Below are 24,570 nucleotides of genomic sequence, written 5' to 3' on the forward strand. Positions count from 1 at the left end.
CTTGACCATCTTCATATACTGAGAATGAAATGTGGAGTGTTTCAGGAAACTGAACATAATGTATGGAAAGTCCTTTTTTTTTCTCCCTCTCTCGTGCCTTGTGTTTGCCAGGAAAAATCATGTAAAAATGTTTTGAGATCTTTCTGCTAATACCAGATTCTCTGAAGAAGTCTCATACCAGTGAATATCACATCCACCACCCTGCTATTGCCATTACTTCTAGGGAAAGCATCAGTTAAGACAGAATCTGAAGCATGTGTGAAATGCTCATGCCAGTGGTGCTCATTCCCATAAACCTCTTCTTTCTCCTTGGAAAAAGTAACTTTCCCTTTGACCAAGAAATACACTGCCAGACTTCCTCTTAATCCTTGTGAAGTAAGGGTACAACAGTGCTGAAGCGGTCCACAGTGCATATTCATACTGGCTCAGAAGGACACCATTTCATGCAATGAAATACTTGTTTCTTCTTCTCACAATTGTATAGCAAGAAAGCGCGTGCACTGAAAGCCAACTGTGGGTGTGCTGTTGTTTAATCTTCCCATACAGAACTGCAGAAACTCCTATTTTCCACATTTTTTCAAAGAATATATAACAGAATTGTCACATATGGTTATTACTCTTACAACAGCAGTGGCAAGAAAAAGCAAGGGATCTCTTTGAATCCATGCTCCCTGAATTGCTATCTCCTCTATGGCTGTCTGGACTGTCAGATAATCCATTCAAACAAAATGGCACAAAACCCAGACTTTTACCCAAGAATGAAATCAACACTTTGTAGGATGAAAAAAAAAAAAAAAACCTAATTATTCACTGACATGTTGTCTTTCATTTCCTCTGGTCTTTGCACTTACAGATTACAGTCAAGACTAGAATGGAAGTGACAAATTAGCTCAGTAAGGGAGTGTTCTTGCAGTATTTTCAGAGAAATTGAGAGCAGGTAGAACAAGCAGTAGCACAAAAAAGTCCCCCTGTTTTAAGATATCTGTGCTTGCCTGATGCCCCAAATAAGGGGAGCAAAGAGCTCTGACAGCAGCTGTAAAGTAACATTTTTGAATGGTGTAGCTCAGCTCGGGGCACTAAAGACTGCAGGCGCATGGTTTGCACAAAACCCTGCTCTTCAGAGCTGCCCTAAACTTCCATAGCTGGTTTCTGAACACTGGAAAGTTGAAGGTTCAACTCAGCGTCCTGGCTGGCAATATGCACAGAAAAAGTATAAGGTGAAGAAGACAGCAGTGGAGCAAAAGACACAAGAATCCCACCAAAGAGGGAAGAGTAAAAGTGGAGGGAGGAATCTTCTTCTTCTTCTTTTTTTTTTCTTTAGCAAGCTAACCCTAATTCCTTGTCCCTTTTTTACCTTGTAAAAGGTAAGTCATAGAGTCACATACACTGACAGCTGACCATAGCAGGACACTGTGGAGAATTTAAGGACTACCCTTCCATATGGATAATTTCAGTGGATAATGGCCAACTTACAACAGCAATATATCCAAAAGCAATAGATCCTCTCTCTCTTCCCCTCTGTGAGTCCTCTACCTGCTCTTTGCATGGATGGAGTTACAGCGATGTGGCAAAAAGGAGACTCTTGCGGTGGGGGGCTGAGGATTAAAATTTTTCCCCTTAGTCAAAGACCACTCCCCACATATATCATCTTTCCCTCCTGATGAGTGATTTCCACCATTTCTCATCTCTGTAAGTAATTTAGCACCTATTTTTTGTCTGTCCCCAGACTAATGTTGGAATCTTCCTCTACAATTGCCCACACAATTTGTGATACCTATGGCAATATGTCCTATATCTTCTGGTTTGGGAATAACCAACAAACTAATAAAGTCCTCATAAAAGACACATGGGCAAGGCAATGGGAAACCAGAAGGACCAGACTCTGGATAACTGAAAGTAGAGATGAAAAAACAACCCTCAATTGTTTTCGATAGAAAAATATATCATATGCAACAAAAAATATTAAAGAGAAAAGCAACTTCCATTCTTCAGTAAATTACTAGATCTAAACCTGCCTCAGAACTGTTTGTTATGTCATAAAGAAATTACTTTATTCCCTCCGCCATCGCTTTGAATTTTTTTTGTTTTGACACCACCGAATCTAGGGAAAGGAATTTATTCCGAGCTGTGTGCAAAGCACCAAGCAGTGGTGAGGAGAGCTGCATTCACGAATCTCCACGCAAGACCCAGTTTCTTTCAGCACAGCTGACTGCAGCAAAAGCCTGCTGAAGAGATTGAACTGTAACTATTTTGGAGTGATCCCTGAGAAAGGGGCCTTAAATAGAGCAATATGTACATCTGGCAGCCTCAGATGGATCATTCTGCTCCTGCTGCCCACGCAGACATTATGTTGAAGTCCCTAAATATCAACCCAACTTACCTTCTCCAGATTCAGCTACTGTTACTGGAGCAAAAATTTAAAAAATCATATCCAGGTAAGAATACCTTGCAAAACTTATTTTCTTTAGGCTCTGGCTTTCATCTTGCAACAAAATATATGGTGAAAAGGAAAGGAAATATAGAAATAAGAGGTAACATACCTATTAGGGACAGGCAGTGAGGTTTTATGAGGTTCAATGGACCACTGCATTCTCAATTACTGGTACTAAAAGAAACTTCAGATTTTCTCACATCAAGGCACAAAACTAAAACGAAATCAAGTGAAACCTTCAGTGTGTATCCTCCCACACAACAGAAACAGTCTCCTTCTGAGGCATTTCTTAACAGTCTGAGTGTAGGAACGGGGTGACAAAATGTGACAGCCTTGCAAAACTAGGCTAACTGCAGGCAAAATCTGTGGGGAGTGCTGGGGTGCAAGCAAGTACATAAATTGCTCAGATGTGAATTAGAAAGGGGCTGAAGTGCTGCACATGTCACCATTTTGGTATTTACTGGGTTTGTGAAAAGAGCAAGATGGGTGAACGTGTCCTCATCTTTGACACAAACGAAAAAGGTTGTTTGCAGGACACTGTAAAACGAGCTGATCAGAGGTTGCTCAAAGACTCGCCACTGCACAATCCCACTTCAAGCCCTTGTAGAATGCATTAGACTTTCGGCCTGGACATCAACCACGGCAATGAGTTCTGCCTAACTGTGAAACGCTATACAAGCACTTCTCTGTTTTAAACCACTCCCTGGTAACTTCATTGGGCACCTTCTCACTGCGGGGTGGAGAACTTCCTTATGGATCAAGGCAAGGCATGACACACCACCAGGCTGGACGGTCTGACAAGCAGCGAGGCTTTCAGTGGAGGACCCAGGCTTACAGTGCAGCGCCAGGTACATGCAAGTGGGAAAGCACAATGTCGTAACATGTGGGAACATAAAACTTGGAAAGACTACCAGATCTTATCCCCTCATTCATTTTCTGACAGCTTGAGTAGTGTGATGTTAATAATTCATATGTTATCTGTGCAATAAGTTACATTCGCCTTTTAAAAATAGAGCTAGAGAAGCAAGTGTAAATAATTAATGTGCGAAGAGAAATAATCAATTAACCCTTTCAAAGAAGGACAAAAATCAATGGCACTGACTTTTTTCACCTGCCTAAACATTTCCGGGCAGTACTGCCCCCAAGGCTGCCAATACGCTTATGTGACACGCATTTGTGTGTGCAACATCACCACAACAAAAGCTGCAGGCAATCTGGGAACTTTGGTAAGACAATATGCATCTCACAAAACTCCTGTTCTCACTCCAACAGACTGTCTCTTACTCTTTTCCATCCCACTAACCAGAGCTCCAGATGCTAGGATGAAATTACTGTAGATGTGATAGGAAAACAATTGGCATTTGCTCGCTGTTAGCCAGCCAAAGCAAGGAACAAAAGCTGCATGTCATGGGGATGGCGTGACTGGGTTTGCCTCTGCTGCCAGCTTGCACTAAGCATCAGATGGACAGTGCTTTTTACAGGTTATGCCCTTTTTTGTTTAGCTGGAGCTCCCTGATATGCTAGAGGCCAGATTCACTTATGATCTGTGCTGGCTCCTCTGAGCCTGGCATCAGGGAGAGGGAGGAAAACTGGGGAGGGCATGAAGTGAGATAACCTGAGCATCTCTGAAAGAGATCCTGTGGGTACCCATCTCCAGCAGCAAATACCTCCTGCATAAGCAATCGCCAAATGGTAGCTGATCTGAATTTTCCCAGGGAGTAGAAAGGTGAGGAATACACCTAATCGAATTCAACATACGCTCACCTGAGAGTATTCCATCCTTAAAAGTTAGCTTATGCTCACAGCACAGGGGTGTACTGCGACAATTTGCTTGCCCCGGGACAGAGTCTTGCCTACAGCTTGACAAGGAAAGCAAATGGTATCGTCTTCATCAGACTTACGCCCCAAGTGAAATGTGATTTAGGCTTTGGAGAGCAAATCTCCAAATTCTCCTTTTTCCCCCCCAAAACAGTACTTGAGGATTTGCTACCCATTTTTTACAAGGGCTTGCTAAAAAAAAATCACTTTAATTATGCTGGTGACAGTTTAGGAGAAAGAATCAAAAATAAGCCCCAATTTTTCCCATTAATGTTTATACAGATGTCACAGTGACTACAGTTTGTTTGCATTGTCACTGCTGAAGCTCATGTGACACACGGCAGGATTATTTTTGGTAACCAGTTGGAGGATGGGGAGAGGGATACACAGACTGAGCTTCATGGAGGTTGTCTCTGTATCAGTTTCACTCCTGAAAGACTTCTGCTAAATACAAACAAAAAATACGTGATGAACTTAGTATAGAGGAATTTCAGTTACTACACAAAGGATGTTTTCTTCCAACCAACCAGCATCTGGATAATCATGCAGCTGTGGAAGATCATTGCTCCTGCTGCGAACACCATCTCCTAAATGATATTTCTCCATATGCAAAGGCCAGTTGAGGTCCCCCAAAGCATTCAGGAGCAAGGCAGTGAACAAGGTGATTTAGAGGAAGCCCATCCTGGGAGCAGAGGCTCTGCTCAATTCGAGTAACTGGACGGCAGGTTTTTTGCATGATGTAAAAATCTGTATCTGATCAATAAAGTTACTATTACCGTCTCCCCAAAAACCTCACTTGAAACATTGTACAAGTATTTGTAAGCAGTGTCAAATGATTGCTGGCAACTGTGGACTTAGTAACAAATTCCTAGAAAATAATGACTAGCTAGAGCTTGGTGGGAACTTACTTGCCAAATCATAATTACAGATGCACATACTGCCTGGTGTGCGCATGGTATTTACGAACATATAAGAGAGAGGCATGAAACATTTTGAAAATTGTGCTTTTTTTTTGTTGTTGTTGTTTGAACATATTTTTAAAACCTTTAAAAAGAAAACTGGACAGTGGATTAGAAATATGCTACAGTACTGTTCCTTCCAAAAAAGTTTCTTTTCACTGAAACTAGTCCCTTTATGCTATATCTATTTGATTGAGCCAAATGTATTCCCATGCCTTCCCTCCGCCCTGCTTTTTGAACGGGACTTTCCACTGTTCGTACAGCTCCTGAAATGATATTGATTATGACTCATTTACTCTGCTTTAGGTACCAATTCATTATTTATCACAGACAGAAAAAGGTACTGGAGACAGAATGGTGCTGCAGCACAATTTTATGCAGTCAGTGGCTTTATTTACATTTAGTGCAAGACTTCTTTACTTACAGCTGTCACAAGCAGTAACTCCTAAGCAGAGTTACTGAGTCAACATGGTGATTTTAATCACCTTATTAATCAGGTCTTCTTAATGTTATTTGACCCTATACCTTACAAGTCTTCTCTTTGCCCTGTTTCTCAGTGAATTCCCATCACGTAAACTCACCGATAACAACAAATAGAAGTCATCTCCTACAGGAATCAGAGAACCTTCACAGCTTACCCTGTTTCACCCTGGCTAGTAAGAAAGTCTCACCAGAGAAACGACTGAAGAACATTATGTGCTGCCTTCATAAACATGTGCAAAGTCCTAGCTAATGAAACATACGCAATGTCTACAAAGAAGTACATTTTCACTAAAGGAGTAATTTCTCCACCAACTGTGTATTACCTTGGACCTCATCTATGTATTTACACCAGAGAGAAAAGAGGGAAAAGTGATGTGAGATTGGAATAGTCATGTTTTACACACACTGCATATATTATGCCCTACTAAAAAGGTTCAAGGCAGTGAAAATCAGACTGTCATGCTCAGTTCTAAGAAGTAGCCTCCAGATGTTATTTTGCTGTATTATGTATATTTAGCTCTATAGCTAGATTCTTCTATCAGAAAAATGCTCTCTACTTCTAGGGATGTTAAAAGGAGTCATGCACATGTATTTCAGAGCAAAATTTGTTTCTAAATAATATGCCTGAAAGATATCTCATCTCATCTCATCTATTTCCATCATTTTTGAAAGTATCTGAATGCAGCTTGTCACTCTGTTAAAAGGAACAAACATCTTAACAACAAAAAAATTACTTTGACTATAAAGCAACATTTCTCAGACTGTGCCTCCAAGCCAGGTGCTGTGGGGAGGAGCAGAGGGTAAGCCTCGGCATGACAGCATCGCCATTATCCAGCGAGCCTTGGATTAAAAAGCCTTGAGAGAAGCCATTGCCCTAAAAAGCCTATAGGTAACCTGGGAAATCACATTTACAGTACGGACATTTAAAGTACAGCCTTTCATCTCAATCTAAGCATTCTAGAGAGACATCTCGGAGACATTACAAACAGCCAGTGGACTTGCACTTCTCTTAAATGGAAATGAATGGAAACAATCTTTCTTCCTTTCCCATTTTGCCTCTGCCCTTCTTGGCAAGAATGCTAAGAGCCATAAGCTGCAGTGATGGCTCTCCACTAACTGGATGCAATTTCCTGAACGGATACACCCAGAGAACGGCACTTGTGCCCATAGCAGTCCCAACAACCTGGAAAGCTCGAAGCACAAACAATTTCAACTCAAGCTAGGACTCGGCCAAGAAAACCTCTGCATCACAGCTATGCCAGAGGTCCTCGCGAGGGAGAGTGCAGCAGCTTCAGGTTGCTCCTCCTCTGGTCCTTCTGCTTGCAGCGGCAGTAAGGACAGACTGTCACCTGCTCCATAGGGCTGCCCCACAACCAATAAATGCCCCTTTCTTCCCAGTTACACAATTCTTATTCACTCCTCACTAAACCGTTTCATAGCTTTCATGTCAAATCTTCCCGCAGCTGCTACCCCTCTCCGTAATCCTCCCCATCTTTGTCCTGCCTGGCCGGGTTTCCCTGCCCGGGCAGCCCCAGCACTGCCACGGCGATGTCTGTCTTTCTCTCCGCTGCCTCAGGCCTCCAAGCCCACACAAAGCTCATGGGACAACATACACTTGGCAGCTGCAAATTACACCCCGAGTCAGTCTCCTTGCAGAGAACAAAAGCAGGTCCCGCGCCTTTTCGGCACATTTATACAATAAATAGCAGAGGCAATTTCTTCTCACGCAGGTACTGAGTTTTAGAGAGAGGATTATTCTGAGAGGTGTTACTTGCAGGGGAATTAATTATCACTGAATGTAGAGGTGCCGACACTTTCCAAGCATGATTTCAGGTGTTTAAACTTACTCTAAATGTGCATCATCTAGGCATGAAACAGCTCTGCTGGGCGACCGCCCCAAGCAGAGGGGGAAGGACACAAACTGTGGGACCCTTTACAAGAGCGGGACGAAGTAAGGCAGGCATCCCCTAAGGAGGCCCTGGCTGCCCCAGGGAAACTACGGGTGTTTAGGATGGGTTTGCTGTTGAGAGGACGGTGTTCACATCTCCAAGTTGAGCCTTTGCGAGGATATCTGTTTTGTAAATGCTCAGCGGCGTTTCCTTGTAGTTGTCACTGGGGACACTGTGTTACTGGGCACAGATGCTTAGTTTAAGGAAATCTCTCACAGTGAAACAAGGCTCTCCTGAGATCCAAGTAAAATTCATTTTTAGTGTACAAAAACTGTATTTATCTATTATCTTATTCAAATTGACAGTATAATATTAAGCAATGTATGTATTTGTTCATATGATTTTAAAATAATTCAGCTCACTGGACTTGCAGAAATCACTGGCTAAATCACCTGGGGCCAAGACAACTTTTAGGGCAATCATATCCTGTTCTACAAGTGCAGAAAGAACATATTCTTTGTGTAATGTATTCAAATAGTTTGTTCACCATGAGAAAACCAACCAGGGGTTGACAAGGAAGCTTATCTTCTTTCTTTAACATATGAATAGAAACCATTCAGTGACCAACAGCCGTATTGTACACTGAATGAGATAGGGACAGAGTAGAAAAAATAATATATGATGATGTAATTAAAAAGCATAGGCACAAAGAGACATAATTACAGCTGCACAAACAACCTCAACTCTGAATTGTCCTGACCTCTGAATAATTGACTTTACATCCTTCTCTGGTTTGTTTTTTGACATTTCAATGATTTTCCCAATGAAAGGAAACTTTGGAAAGAATTTTCTGAACACTGGCTGGCTGATCAAGTTGGATTCTTAATAAAGACCAGTATTCCTCATGAGCTGAATTAGAAAATCAGGAAAGAAGAATATAAGAAAAAATGGCAGTTGAAGGGATGTGGCTGAGGGTAATCAGTTGGTGATGGTCTTTTTTTTCCTCCTCCCAGAAGCCTATTGACTCAAATGCCCATACTAATAACCTAGACAACATGAGAAAAAAGAAAGCTTCGGCAGTGGTATGTATACTTATTGAATCTGTGAGGATACACAGCCTTTGCTTCTAAAGTAGTAAGGAAGCAGCAGCTTTGGTAAGTCACAGAAAATCCTAGCAAATTCCTAGAAGTGACAGCTCTTAAGGACATCCCAATTTTGCAGAGGATTTACTACAAAGAAGTGTTCACAGCAGTAGGAAAATTCAGAAGCTCTAACAGAGAAAGAAATAAGCAGCTATCACAAAAAAGACATCAGAGGGAGGCTTGCCACCAGTTGAGAATTCCAGGGTATTAAAAAGGAAGAGTTCAAAAAGGGAAACTGAGAAATTAGGTGAATATAACTGGTCGGGGGAAATCAGTGAACCACAATGCTGCAGCAGTTAGAGAAGACTGAAGCAGAATAACTTGGTACAGTCAGCAAAGCCAAAAAATACTCAGAGAAACATTATTACCCAGTGAAGAAATTGCTTGGAAATAATCAGTGGAATTATTTCAGGCAAGAGTAGCAGAGTGATGAAACTACACACTGACAAGCAAACAAAATCTGAACAATTTTTGGAAAGAATTATGGGAGAGGAAAGCACCATATTATCCTTTGGCTCAGTCGATCGAAAAAACCAAAGCAGAGTGGCATGATTAATCAAAGTGAATGCCAGGGTGCTGATGACATTTAGAGGAGAATGAGAATGGTATCTAACTGGAAAACACCAGAATTGGATAAAAAGCACAATTATTTGTTTAAAATCCTAATTAATCCATATCTTAGCTCAAAACCCATCTACAGGAAATGCTGGGGTGATGGAGTATGCTTATTAAAAAAACAAACAAACAAAAAAAAAAAAACAAAGGAAAAAGCTGGCATTACCCTGCAACCCTGCAACTGCATCACCCATGATCTAGAAGCTCCTTATTTGAATGCTCAGTAGAAAACTGAAAACCTTTTGATGATGGGCAGTATTTGGCAGCTACCAGAACAAAGCAAAAGAGTCTCTATACATGTTTTGGATAGATTATGAAAAAGCTTATGAGAGCAGGTCATGAAACTGGAATCCAGAAGTGTCTGAGAGTGGGAGGGGAAGTATTTTAGCTACAGCACAGCAGTAGAATAGGAGATGAAAGCACTGTGAAGGACCTTGGCAAGTGACTTCTCGTCACCCTTCCTCTTTGTTATAACTTTGTTTCTATTATCTGCAATGCTGAGACATACTGAGAAATGCTGTTTAGTGAATAAAGAGGAAAGCCTATCTCATATCTACTTAATGCGATGACTTGAAATTACATGGTCAGCAGAAGGTGAAAATTCATATCCCAGTAAAAACTGAAGGCTTTTTTTGAAGGAGATAAGAATTTTACTCAGACTGAACAAACCTGCATATATTTCACACATACACACACAAAAAAACTTGTTGAAAGTATCACAGGAGATAGAAATAGGTACTGGGATAAAAGAATGTATAACAGCACTGAACACTGTCAGTGTTCAGCAGTTCTTCAAAGGATTATGACAGAAAATGAAGGCTGCTTTAAAGAAAGTATATTGAGAGATGTGTACAATTCTTAAAGATACTTTAGCATGCAAAATACATTAAAGGTAATCAACATACCTGCCATTCCACTGCAGTAAGAAATGGACTTGAGGGAATTATATAGCAGGACAAAGCAGAAGTTAGCACTGAATTAAGTAATAAACATGAACTCAGATGTGAGAAAACCTTAATGTTGATCAGAGGATGATAGAAGAAAAGGGCTGAGAATAGCCAAGGATATTACAGAAAAAAGAACATATGATGACAGTAAGCTGCATCAGGGTGAGAATACTGTCTAACTGGGTCTTGGGCAATGCTCCAGGACTAAATGACGAAGATACTGCTTCTAAGTGCCAGCCTTCAGCTAGACAAGATGCAGAGTCAGAGTGGATTGGTAAAAAGCCATATGGCCTTTGAGGCACTTTTTCTCCTGATATAGGAAGGACTAGTTTTCTTATCAGCATGTTTATAATATATTCTTTTACAGCTTCATATGCATTAGATGTTTTTAAAGAGAAATGGCCTCTGGTAGTTATTTGAAAATCTTTTGAGGCAAGAACTATACTTTTTTTGTATTTTTCAGATTTTGTCAACAACTTTGCAAACATACTTATCTGGCACACATCGCCATGTTTCTCAAACTTTTAAAAATGTGCCTCTCTTTTGACTCTTCCATCTTTGTGTGAGCTGCTGAGGTCTAAATCTCTATCTTCTAACCTACTGTGACCCTCTGAAATTTCTTCTGACCCCAGAGAAACCACCACTCACATTACAAAAGAACGGATTGCAATTTATGCCCTGCTGTGCCTTCATAGCATCTTGTAATTCTATCTGTCCTTTCCCTGCTTCTCCTCCAGCCTTTGCCTCTTACGGGAGGAAAGTCTGCTTCCAAAGCAAGGCTACATTCACTTCAGGTTGCACTGCAGTAGCAATAGATAAAGTTGAATTAGCTGGGCTTCCCAGCTCTGCTTGGCTGCACCAATGTAAGAAGCAGGGCAAATTTAGCTTGGTGAGAGCCAATCTGAGAATCAAGCACTGCTAGAGCATTTTCTTTCCCATTGCTCAACTGCAACTTAGTTCTCCAGCTTTTAATCCCAAAGACCATCCAGCAGTATCTAGCGGGCTTGCATGATAATCAACAACAAACAAACAAGACATTATGTACAGTGCATATCACAGTGCCTGTGTATACAAAATAGACTGTGTACCCTGTAACACAGTATCATATCTATTAAGACCAGCATTCACAAATAATGTTGAGAAAGAAGAAAAATAGCTAAAATATCATCCAGGCTTCCCTTTTGTGTCAGACTTCTAAGTAATCTGAACTATCACAGCAACACTGATGCTTACACTGGCTGACATTTGTACATGACATGTACAGACTACTCCAAAACTCTTGCATCGGACTCCTTCTCCTCATAACTCTCATGCACAGAGAAATTAGACAGGGGTTGTCCCTACTAAACTGAACCAGGCTTTGTGCCAGTTGACATGCAAGCATTGTTTGAAAGATTAAAATAACACATAATTGCACCAGCTCTTTAAATCTGACCACGGCTCGGAGGATAAATGCTTTACCTCATTATGTTTAAATATTCTGTCTCAATCTGGTTTAAAATGGAGCAGAGGCTCTGAGCTGCCAATGTGCTGTACCATTAAGAGAAGAGAAATACCGCCACAGACCAGGATACAGGCTCTGCCAAAGAGCTGCGTTTACTAGTTGGCTTTCCTTTGTCGTCCTCTACTCCTTGGCTCACTTACTTCCAAGGATCATTGCTTCACCCAGTATGACTAGGTGTCAGCTCCAATTGAAATGATCCCTTTTCTTAAGAGACAGCATTTCTGCACCTGGAGTGCAATGTTGTTTATACATAACAGACCACGTTCCTGCTGCCTAACTCATGCTGGTGGCTCCCACTGTCACCACTGAACAGCATCTGCCAAACCGGCGGGTGCCAAACCCTTCGGAGACGTGTCACGCAGACCGTGTTTGAGTCTAAAATAGGTGGAAGTCCCAGTCTGGGTAAAGGAGAGGCAGAGTTAGCTGCGCTCAAATCAAAGATAATTTTGCTCTGGTAGGAACAGAGGCGCTAGTTTAAAATAGGACAGAAGCAGTGTGAGAAGCACTGGACAAAACCACCAACATCAACCAACTGCCTCTCTATTGTTTCTAAATTCCTAATACACTTTAGATAAATAACAAAGGTGAAGAGACCTTTTGGACAATTGCACAAGCAGTGTCAGCAGGGATTTCTTAAAACAATTAGTCTAAGATGCTTGTGTATCAACCTTCCCATCTAACCCAAGAACACAGTTCTCCACGACTTTCCTGATATTGCCTACCTCTTTCAACTTGTCCAGCTCATTTTGTAGTGTCTGCTTGGATACTTCCACCTCAATGATTTGCTGGCGAAGGATTTCATTTTCATCTTCTGCTTTAACACGTTTCTCCTCCACGCTTTCCAGCTCGTGGTGCAGTCTGACAGAAACATCTTTGGCTACCTGATCAAAAGAGCACAAAAACATGAAGATGATCTGAATAGGAAGAGCAGCACCTATGGTAGGAAACATATTACAGCCCTAGAGAATAGAGAGATTTTCAGTTCATTTACGAGACTGACTGCTGATGAGAGACTCCAAGCCCTTCAAATACCAAAATGAATAATCATTTCTAATAAAGAAATCCAAGATGAAAACCTCTTCAACTATCCCTCTCAACCTCCCTTTCCACATTATGCTAAGGCAACGGCATGGACAGCATTGGGAAACAAGCAGATACCAGGGCTGCACATCAAAGTCCCAGCATATCACACTGATAAAACAGAGGATGAGGAATTGTGCTGTACAGCTGATGCTAGGTCATTGATCAAAACCACATCCACGCAGCAGTCTCATCCACCACAATTTGCTGCTCTAGCGGCAGCCACAACAAGGCAAGAGTGACAGGAAAGCACAGAAATATATGCTAGTTTAGGTTTTCTGAGTCCAGCTTAACAAGAATGAATATTTACTCAAAAAACATTCTGAATGGTGATTCATCATTCAGAGTGATGAATTACAACAATTCAGCACAAACAAAGCAAACAAACGAAGAAAACCAATATCTCTTTCACTTGAATCTATGGACAAGTTTTTTTACCAAATAATGTATCATTTTTATGATGATAAAGTTAATATTTGTTTTCTGCCACAAAAAAAGGAACTTGGGTCTGACATCTTGAAAAGCTTGATAACTTGATATGTCACTCTGATTTCCATTGCTGGGAACCAGTAATTCCAATTTCAGAAGGTCTTATGTTTTGCATTTTCAAATACACAGTGCTTAATAATTTCAGTGGTTAGCAATCCCTGTCTACAGAAGTTATTTTCTAAACAGCTACAAGAAAACAATATTCAGAAAGACAACAGCAGCAAAAGCTAGATAAAAATTATGCCTATATAAAGCTTAGCCTTGAAGGAAACATCTGTAAAAATTTAAAACTGTTTCAATATGAACAGAATTTTTTAATGGGAATTGGCAGTTTTGTTCTCTATTTGCCCCCTTCAGTGTTGTAAGAATCTGCTGATGTATGAGCACCAAAAAGAGTAGCTCATTAGGAACTAAGAAATGAGTAACCAGACTTTTTTAGTTATTCGACTTAAGTAAAAAGTGAAAAGGAAGGAAACAGAATGAATGAATAGGGAATAGCACTTCGGGTTTTGTTGACACGGTTTGGGAAATCTAAGATTTTGCATAACACAAATAAAACCAAAACCCTTTCAATCTATCAGACGCACAAATGCAAGTTGATTGTGTCTCTTTCATTCGACTCAAAGCACGGATTTTTTAATCCATAACACATCTTTTCAGTATGATAAGCTGAGTAGCTGCTTTCTACCACAGCATAAGGAAATGGGTCCTGACATTTTGAGAACTACTGCTTATTTCGTATGTCGCCCTCACTCCCATTACAGGGAACCAAATCGCGGCCTGCTCCTTGTGCTCTGGCTGGGCACATGAGTCTCTCGCCTACCTTTAAATCTTGTTCCAAGCTCCTAATGAGCTCTCCATCCACTTGGCCTGTTTGTGCAACTTTCAAGCTTTTCTGCTCTGCTTTCCTGAGACGATATTGCAGAATGCGGCAGTTCTTGTTTGCCCGGTCCAGCTCTCGCCGGAGCTCCTGCAGCTGGTAAACATCTTCCTCTAAATAACTGTCACGCATTTCTTCCATTTCAGCCCGAAGTTCATCCAGCTCATCCTGTGAAAAGTCAAAACAGTGCTCCATCATACCTCGAAATGTCACCCCTGGGAAAAAAAAGGAAACATGCTCACTAGGATACCGTATTAATAAAGTGATACAGATTGCAACATGCAGCTCCAGAAGTTATGGGAATGGCAGTTTTATCCCAACATTGAATAATTATGCTGAACTAAATTAATGAATGCTTGTTACGTTCCTTACAACTCTTTAATAATGCAAAACAGAGCAGGGTTACCAGAATGCTCATCTGTCTCTTGAAACTGCTAACGCCTCCATTTTACCACCCCCAATTAAAATAAAAAGTGCATAATATTTTGCCACCATTTCAACTGATTCTTTGTTTCACTTAGATCACAACCAACCTATTTAACAAAGTACCTCAACATCCCTTGTGATATGCCTTTATAGCAATCTGCAGTTCCTAAAAACGGAATTATCCCTTGAAAACATCAATGAATCTTTGACACAAACTTTTTGCCAAATGCCCAACTGTTCCATACCAAAGTGCTGTCTTGTCTAAGCCCAGCAGCGTGGACATGCTTAATGACAGATGGTTTGGGGGGCAAGGGGTTTTCAGTTGGGCGAATCCATGTGTGACTGACAGAACGACGGTCACAAAACAAAACCCCATTGTGCCAGCGGGAATATAAACCAGTCGTTGCTTTCTGAGGATTGTGAACTGTCCCAATTCCTCATTATACCACGGGCGGCACATGCTCTCTAAAGTCAGATTTAAAGATTTACAGCTGAACAGGATAAGCTCTATCATTCCCATTTGTTTAATCTGTGCATGACTGGAGCATGACTGGAGCTCCAGAGCTAAAACTCTTATAAAGGTCTTCCAAGCTCAGGGGTACAAGCCATTAAATTACTGTGTGATGGCTCTGAGGAAATCTACAGCTCTATTAGCTTTGAGCTAAGTTGAAAAAAGAAAAAAGGGAACTCTGTCAAGAGAAAGAACAAGGAGAAGAGTATTTTTCACTATTAAGCCCTAATCAATTTTTTTCTTTTTAATTTTAAGCATATTTCCTTATTTAAAGCATATTTATAAATGAAATGAACTATTAATTTTTAAATCGGTCTATTTAAAATTTCGTCTGATATTACACAGACCAAATTTTCTCTGGAAAACATAAGTAAAATAAGACATAAGCAAAGCCTGCAGCAGGACTAGCTGCGCTGTTACCTTCACTCAGATTTGTAATGGACACTCGAAACACCAAGGATGGCTGGAGAGGATTTCACACTTTTATGGGGCGGCGAAGGTGCCGCTGCAGCATTAGCACCCTTGCCGTGCACCCCGTGGGCTGGACCACTTGCCCGTGCCCCTGCAGCACAGCAGGGTGACCATGCCTGCCCGCACTGGCCGTGTCGTCGTCCCAAACCTTCCCCGTCTCCCACCCCAATCCCAGCTGCATATAAAAACTTCAGAGCCAGCACAGAACAAATTGTAGGTGACCAGAAGGACCTGCTATTTCTAAAATGACCACTCCGAGCTCAGCAGTGAGACTCTGCTGCCCCAAGCACGGCCCTCCAAGGTCCCCACATGAGGATCCTCAAATGCTCAGAAAGGGCAGATGGGTTTTCTCACAATCCCGCTGTACTCGCTTATGTTCCCAATGCGTTCAGATTTCTGCGATGCTAAAGCTAAGGGGCATCCTGCCCTGTAACCTCGCTGGGACAGCTGCATGAGTGTCCCAATCCACACCTGCTTGCGTGCAGGGGAAAGCTCAGGTGTTGCTCCCAGTGCTGGAACACCCTTGAGCCCGGTACTGTCTGAAGAGAAATGACATTAAGCACAGTTAACAGAAGTTACCTCCACAGCAATGACATACTCATAAGCTGCAAATCCATTAGTTAACCACAAATAGCATACTGCAAGGAAGCAAACAAGCTCTGCAGACCAAGCTCAGCAGAATCCTTTCAAAGGGTAATTTATGGTCCGGGCCCTATGTACTCCACGTTAGGATACAGCCACATGCTCAGGTCAGTTTAGAGCCAACAAACTGGTGCAATTTTAAATGATTGCTATTTTTAAAAAGGAAAATATAGTAACATACTCCTGAGTGAGTTGGGGAGGAAAGTTGTTTCTTTCTTTTTAATATACACACTTTTTCACTATGCTGCTTCACATTTATAGGTAATTTCAAAATGCAAAGTAAAAATTTAACTACGGAGATGCAGAAGAAAAAGTCAAGGTTTTAGAAACTGGTTAGGTAGTAGCAGTGGCTTTGAACCTATGACAAAGAGCACATTTTCATGTTAGCTGTACATTAAGTAGGTATTTTGCATTGAGTGGTTATTTTGAAAGGGCAAACTTCAGCTATCAGAGCCAATATAGCCTGCTGAGGTGAACAGAACCAGTTACTGCTTACGGCTGTCAACAGACTCAGGAAGCCTCCTTCAATTAGATTTAACCTCAATTAACTTTTTAATAGCATCTTCAGAAACCTAATTTAGACTAAGAATTTGGTCGTAAATTGAATATTTCGAAACATAATTCCACAATCAGGGAGAGTATCTGTTACCACAAAATTAATGAGACTCAGTTTATAATCTTATGTTTATACTTCAAGAACTAAGCAACAGCTCTAGTGTATTAAGTCGCCCGCAAAGAGTAATTATAACTTTACTGCTGATATATTAAACTTCCTTCTTATCTAAATCAGTATCTGGAATTAGAAAATCTGGCCCATTTCTGAAGACAAATAACCCGCTACAATATTTGACTATACAGAAGTTCTTACTGCAGCCCAAATTAGAAAGTGAAACTCATCCTTTTAAACCACCCAGTCCCCTGAAGCAGGCATCCCACTGAAACTGCATATCCCTGAGCCCCTTCGGTGGGCACGGAGGCTCTCCCAGCCCACCACTCACTCACTCTCAATGGGAGACTTGAATCCAGTCCCTTTCCTTCCACCAAAGAAGTTCGCAGAAAGGTTGCAAGAGTTAGCATGAATTACATTTCAGTGGATAAGCATGCCTTTTATCTCCACTAAAACGTAAGTTTTCTCAGTCTCCCTTAAGAGCATAACCCTGAGTTTGCAAGTCTGATTTTTTTTGATACTTGCTTCTGGTTTGGCTTATAAATGCACAGTTTGCTTTCTTTCTAGCGTAATTTTGCAGATAAATTAAAATTTAGGAAACATTCAAGAAAAATGGACTTTAAAACCACTCTTGTTTCTCTCCCAGATCTTTCTTTTTCTATTTGACTGACTAAATTGAGTTTCTTTTCCACACTCATGCCCAAAAATGTTTATATAGAAAGCAGAGTGTGTCCTGAGCCCTTGTACATAGGAATACAGCAGTCTTCTGATGAGTTTTAAAGGAGGGCAACATACATCCAAACACATGGAGGGTACAAACAATTTTGACCGTATAAGGAACAGAAGACTAGTTGCACAGGCTGCACACAGCAATAGCCTGCTTTCTGTTGTAGTATGGTGTTGCTTGAAACGATAACAGCATAGTCTTTCTAGCCAAGAGCAGAGGGAGAAAAAAAAAAAAAAAAAGGACAGATCATGCCTTTTTGAGTGGCAAGATGAAGTCTCATTTTTATATATTAAAAAAAAAAAAAAAAAAAAAAAGGAGCAGGTCAAAGTTTTACCTCTCCAAAATTTTGAAATATAGGAAAGCTATATGCAGTTCAGATTTTGTATGCCATCACACAGCTATGGATACTGCCATTATCTTTTACTGATTACAGAAAGGCATAATCTTGCTCTGGATACAGTACACAAAACCAGTAGCAAAGATGCAGATGCTTCCAGCCCTTCCCAGCCTATTCTCCTCCACAGGTACTCGTCACTCTGCTACAGTCATCGAAACCTCGTGTGAGCATCTGCTAAGTCATCGCTGTTACGATTACAGCTACAAATCCAGGACAGCTCCAATTCCCGTTCTGAAGTGATGGGTGCATTAAAAACACCCAAAGGAAGCTAGGCTAAAATCTGCTTTATTTTTGCACAGTTTTAGAGTGGGGTAATGCTGCAAGCCCATCGACAACAGGCTGCGTAAAAGCCGAGTGTCTGCGCCCAGGAGTCACTCTTCCGGCTGTGACAGGCTAAGAACCAGGACGCGAATCAGTGCGCAGGGGAAACCAGGCAATGCAACAACTGCCCAAAGCGCAAGACGAAAATGAGAAAGAAACCTTTCCTTTTCCCAGCCACCTCATTGGCCTCGCAGCCTTCCCAGTGGGAGCTCCTAGGCACAAACGCAGGACTGGAGAGGCTGGCCAGGAGGTTTGGCTACCGACTCTGGCTGAAAGGGTTTCATTCAAAACCTCGGAGAGGAAATGAATACCGAAAGTGATGATTTACAGGATGATCTGCAAGCCTCACAACAGCCGGGGAGAAAGGACCCAGAGAAGTGGAAATTACAATTGAAACTATGACGGCCCAACTTACTATACTGGCAGTCCTATCACTTTGGGAGAAAACTTGTCAGTCATTAGTTAAATCAAGGGTAAGTGCAACAGAGCCAGAACCTTAACAACTACCAAACTCAGTAGTTCACAAAAAAAGTTGCTTTGGCTGTAAGGCAGTTGGAAATGCTAGCTAAACTCAATCCCTGACTTCATTAAAATTTATCGGTACTATTACTCTGAGTGAGAATGCAAGTTCTTTCTCTCAAGAGGTGTTGAGTTTCATACCGTGGACTTCAATTTTTTAAAAACAAAGAGAGAGATCGGCATAGGCACATAACGGCAATTAAAACAAACAAGTGAGAAAGCAGGCTTCCCTCTGTGCATCTAAAAAAGGAGAGCCTGCTCCCTTGCTTAAACAGGGAGGTCCTGCTCCACAGTCCCATGGGGCAATTGCAATTGCAAGGCAAAGTGCAACCATGAGAAGCTTCACTGCATCGTACATTCCTGAAGAGGATGACAGCCTCCTCTTGATCCCCTTTAATTTAATGGTAATTACGTTATTAACCTCTGTAAGATCAGCACCACACAGAAAGTCCTGGAAGAAAGAATATTCTTTAGGAAAAAGCTAACCTGCTTTTCTTTCCAGATGTCGCCTTGATCAGGAGGAAAAAATGGAAGCCTTGAGATAAAGCAACTTCCTAACTCGCAGCTCTTTTTAGATCTGCACTCGTGCTCCTGCTCCCGAGCCCAGCTGCTCGTGCTTCAAGGTACTTGGCCCAAATGAATTCCCAAAGGCCAGCTAAATGGGGACGAATGGGGATCACTTTACCAGTCACCTCAGTGGAGAGGCTCAGCTCATCTGAGTTCACACGGTTCCCGTATGAATGCAGAGGCACACTTAAATTGCTGCCCCATTTGCAGGATTCCACAAGATTTCAGTGAAAAAGCAACAGAGAAAGGAATCACGGTTTCCATGTCAGTCTACCAAGCCAAGGTGAGTAGGCCGAAGGGGAAAGTGTGTGGCTCCTTACATTTCTGCAAAGCCCAGATGCACACGGATGGTGATTTCACATCTGTATTGTGCAAACTGAAGACTCACCTATCAGCAGAGAAGCCATTATCCCATTAATATCTTTTATTAATGTCATACTTTTTTATTATTGATTTAATTTATAATGGAATATAAGTAAGGGTGAATTATAGGAATATGCCTTATTTGGGATTCAAAAAAAGAAAAAAAAAGGAAAAAAAAAAGAACGAAAATGTCCAGTCCTGCAGCTCTTATACTGGGTAACCCCACTCACAGGAGCCACTCCTGTCACAATGAACAGGAATACTTGCACAACTGACTGGCTGCACCTGCATCTACATGGGCAATCTGGTTGAATAGTGAGGTTTCAAAGAAAATCCTCTGCCTGGGCATTTGTTCAGCCCTCACAGCACACACGAGCTGGATTCTTTCTGAAATAAAATAAATGGAGAACTATGTTCCAAGCGTATGCCAAATACACTCCAGTGGAGACATATGGGTTTGAACTATTGATGAGTCCTCTGGACAACTGTGAACCACAGGGATGATGGGGATGTTTCACGCAAGGAACCAGACTAAATCAGGCCCAAAGGAAAGCCCCTGAACTGCATGTACGTACACAGGCAAAGGCCTCGGCACCAGCTGAGTCTAGACCAGCCCACTAATCTGTCCTCACTGAGCTGAATTACTGGCTAACACAGAAACAGCTCTTAACTCAGCATGAATAAAAGATTAAAAACTGGACATTAAACATGACTCAAAAGATGGAAATTTTAGGAACGACTATTAGGGAGAAATTACATACAGAAACTAGCATAAATTATGGATGTATACTGAATTCTTGACTATGAATTTACAGTCACATGTAATGCCAAGTTGAAAGTTTTTAGGTTCCACTGAATTACAAAACACCAGCGTCCAGACATTATATACTAGCTTGGTAACATCTGCAAACTAGGAAGACAAAAACATACAAAACCAAAATATTTATAGCATTTAAGCAAGCACAAACAAAGGATGAAATTCAATTGTCTATGTAAAGAACTAAGAATTTTTTAATTTATCCCAAAGGCATATTTATAAAATATGTCAATATTTTTCTAAATAAAAGGTTACTCAGTATATGTTAAATCAAATGAGTGGAAACTGAGGAAGGGAGGAAGAGGAGAAGTGACAGTGGGTAACTGCTGCTGTAGTAGGGTTGAACCAGAAGTTGTAGCTAGCCCTTGGTAAATCTAACATTCATGAACTACAGTTTATGTAATCTCTGTTTTCATATTCTGAATACCTCGAACTATCTTTATGGAAGAGATGATGTTACCGCTATGGAATAAACACATCCCCCATATCACTTTACCTACTCCAGCAGAATTGCAGTAGGGATAAACGTGCTCTATGAGGCTTTGGTTGAGAATAAATGAAGAACCAACCTTTTTGACTTCTGCAAAATACGTTAAGGAACTGAAAGTCCTTGCCCCCCTCATACTATTGTTGTCTCAAACCAAACTACTTGAAAAGTCTCGTGCTGATCTTCAAATGTTGTCTGCAGCTTGCATGCCTTTACTGGACCGAATACTGCTAGCATGAAATAAGGTGAGAAATCTCAAAAATCACAAAATCATAAGCACCTGTGTTTTTGGGGGCTGTTTTGCGTTTGCAGGATATGAGAGAGCGCCCAGTGTCTGGCAGCTTTCACGTTTCACTCAAGCATCAGTCCTGCTCTTGTTCCCACACGCTTCCTTTCCTGGAGCAGTTTGAACCTGCAAAGTTATCGCCTGGCCAGCACAGTATCACTGTTGCCTGCGGAGGCCATGGCTGGCGGTGGCGTGCGGTGCGTTGGACCCTTCTGCCGCTCCGCGCCAGAGCGGCATTTGGTGCCCACAGCTGACCGACCCCCAGTCCCATTCCGTGATTTTTGCACTGGGGGTTATTACCTCCATTCCCTTCACGACTAAATGGTTACTAGGTGGGAAAAGCGGCAAGTCCAAAAGAGCTGGGGGAATAGCGTTTGCTTTGCTAACGTCTGTAACCCTCGCTAAACAAAAAAAATCAGACCTGTCGCTTCAAATCGTTGATGCTCCGCAAAGATCTGTTGACATATGCAACTTCCTGCAGGTTAATAAAAAAGATAAGGGTATGAGGTCTCACAAAATATGTGAATTCTGCTGAAGCATATGGACCCAAAGACCTACATTTTAAAGGGAGTTGAGAAATAAAATATAACCTCATATGACATATGCCGTCATTTGAAACAAAAATGAACATCGTTTAGATGTATCAGAGTAGAAAGAGGGGCCTGGAGTGGCCTCTGATTCAATTTATGCCTAGGGTATGTCGCTGATAATAATTAATAAAGAACAAACAAAGACACAGCAAGGCAAGCAAGATGATCATCTAAGAAATCTAGGATATTTTAGAATACATTTTTGTGCTAGTCTACACTGTAGCAGCACTTCCAGCATCTTGAACTTATACCAACACACTCGCAAAGAAAACGCCCAGCAAAGCAAAGCTAAGTAAATACCAGTTTTATTTTAAGGACAGTAAGAAGTGCTATGCTTCACACAGAAGGGTTTTTTACATCCTGTCCATGAAGGATGAAAAGAGAAAAGGGGCATGTGTCAAATTTATATTTCATGACTAAAATATCACTTCTGTTTCTGCTAACGCATTTATTTAATTGAAACAATCTGGATTAAACTTAGGCCAAGATAAAGCAAGAATGTTTTTGATTGTTGAAATTTCTGCCCTTTTCGTTAGGATCCCAGATCCTTTAGAGGGATCTATACCTTAAAGAGCTTCTTTCAAAGTTTCCTGGGACTTGCATAAGGTTTTCCATGTGCTTTAAGACTTTAAAGTAATCCTGAAAAAGTCATTTGTGTAGGCAGTATTTTGCTGGTTAGCAATAACTAAAATAACTAAAATTTTATCTTCTACTAGAATTTACGGATGAACTTCCAGCTTCAGAGTCAGCCACCATGACATAATTTCATGTTGTTTGACTTCAAATAGTAAGGGAAACCTTATAAATGCTATGCTAGTATTACAGTCTTCCCGTGGAGGCAGCCAAAATAAGATTATGTATTAAGAAATACACAGATATGAAATCAAGGATGAAATGTCACAGAGGCAGTAAAAGAGAGACCTTACACTGTAAACACTGACCCTGAGACACTTCATGTACATGCTTAACTTCATGGAGAGTTGAGTACTTCTGGAGCCAAGGCCTCAACCAGGGTAAAATGACAGAGTCACTGGAGCTACATAAGCTGGTAACTTTATACCAGTTTGAGATCTGGCTCATAGTATTAAGTCTTAAACATTTGCAGCATCAACAGTTTGCTCTGCAAAGGCTTCCATGGAGCACCCTGGGAGACTTTCTAGTACACCTTGATTACAAACTAGGATAAATCATTACAGATAAATGAACTAGCAGGGTTTCTTCTAGTAACCCTTCAATTTTCAGTAATCTTTAGCACTAGGCAAGTCTGTGTGTGCCTATATGTATATATCCTATCCTAAAACCTGTAACTTGCCACATGAAAGATAAATTTCTTTGAAGTTTCCCTTAAAATTATGTGCACCATTCCAGATGCTGGGAGGGAAAAGGAGTAGTGAAAACTAGAAAATTCAGCATATGGACATGCTCAAGAAATTAACAGCTTCTTTGGGGATTTATCTAATCATTTGTCTATTTACGGCTGACAGCTTCCCCATTATTGCTTAACCACCTCCAGTTAACGGAGAAACAAAGCCTTCACCAGAGCACAGAACAGCATCTCAGAAAAACAAGGAACAAAACCACAAGTGAACAACTCATGCAATGCTGTGGTTTTCACTTTCAGAAGACTAGAGAAGTGTATTTAGATGGGTTTAGCTAGGAAAGAAAAGTCTGGGAATTATGTGCCTTGTCCTCCCGGTAAATTTTGAACCACAAGGCTGATTCTAACCAGTCTGACAGGAGCAGAACCTCCAAACTGCATGAACACAGGTGGCCAAGAAGAGATGTTTTTGTGTGTCTCTGTGTGTGTGTGTGTGTGTGTGTGTGTGTGTGTGTATGTGCGCGCGTGCGCACATGTGTGTGCACACATGTGTATACACACACACACATATATATATATGACATACGCTCACTTCCCTCAGACTTGTAGGCCTGAAAAAGTTACTGTCCAAATCAAAATAGAGTAGGGCTGGGACACAATGGCTGGAGGTGATGGAGACACCAAGGTGAAAGACCTGAAGACACTGTCACACATGGCAAGAAGTTTGAAATAATGCAGGATAAAGTTCTTCACCTGCCAATCAGATCCCTTGCTCATTATGGACCAGAGGTCCAGTGGCCTCACAGTGGCCTGTGCTAGACAATGCAGAGGAATGGGCATGGAAACTCACAGCAGGCAGATAACATCCTCCCCAACATCAACCCCTTTTTTTTAAGTTTCCCATAGTTAGAAATTATCTTGGATGTGAAACAGGAGGCTTAATACATTCCTCATAATGGTCAACTTAACCAAGTTCATCATCAACTTTATAAAGTTAAGTGCTGTTACTCTGCAAATCCTGTTACCCAAAAATATAGCCAGTACTGGTTACTACTGGGTACTACTAGGCTTTTGGCCCCAAAGACCAATGGAGTTCAACTACTTGTAAAAACAATTCTTTTACCAAGTCTGAATTTCATTACATGTCCTCTTGTTTCTCTCATGTAGAACAGAAACTTCCGATACAGGTTGTCTGCGCTGTCCATCTTTTTATAGACTTTAATG

The 24,570-nt window shown here is 41.2% G+C and overlaps 1 protein-coding gene across 9 annotated transcripts in view; it reads right to left on the minus strand.

Moving 5' to 3' along the window:
- The window catches only part of MTCL1 (microtubule crosslinking factor 1), a 110,080-nt gene that overhangs the window by 82,523 nt on the left and 2,987 nt on the right, over positions 1-24,570 (minus strand). For all 9 annotated transcript variants that reach the window (XM_064507216.1, XM_064507217.1, XM_064507215.1 and 6 more), the window contains exons 2-3: positions 14,181-14,405; positions 12,511-12,669 (exon numbers count right to left, since the gene is read on the minus strand). In XM_064507216.1, coding sequence (XP_064363286.1) covers positions 12,511-12,669; positions 14,181-14,405 — 384 coding nt within the window. The remainder of the gene's footprint in view (positions 1-12,510; positions 12,670-14,180; positions 14,406-24,570) is intronic.

The sequence above is a fragment of the Dromaius novaehollandiae genome, chromosome 2 (genome assembly GCF_036370855.1).
Source record: "Dromaius novaehollandiae isolate bDroNov1 chromosome 2, bDroNov1.hap1, whole genome shotgun sequence".
NCBI classification, from domain to species: domain Eukaryota; kingdom Metazoa; phylum Chordata; class Aves; order Casuariiformes; family Dromaiidae; genus Dromaius; species Dromaius novaehollandiae.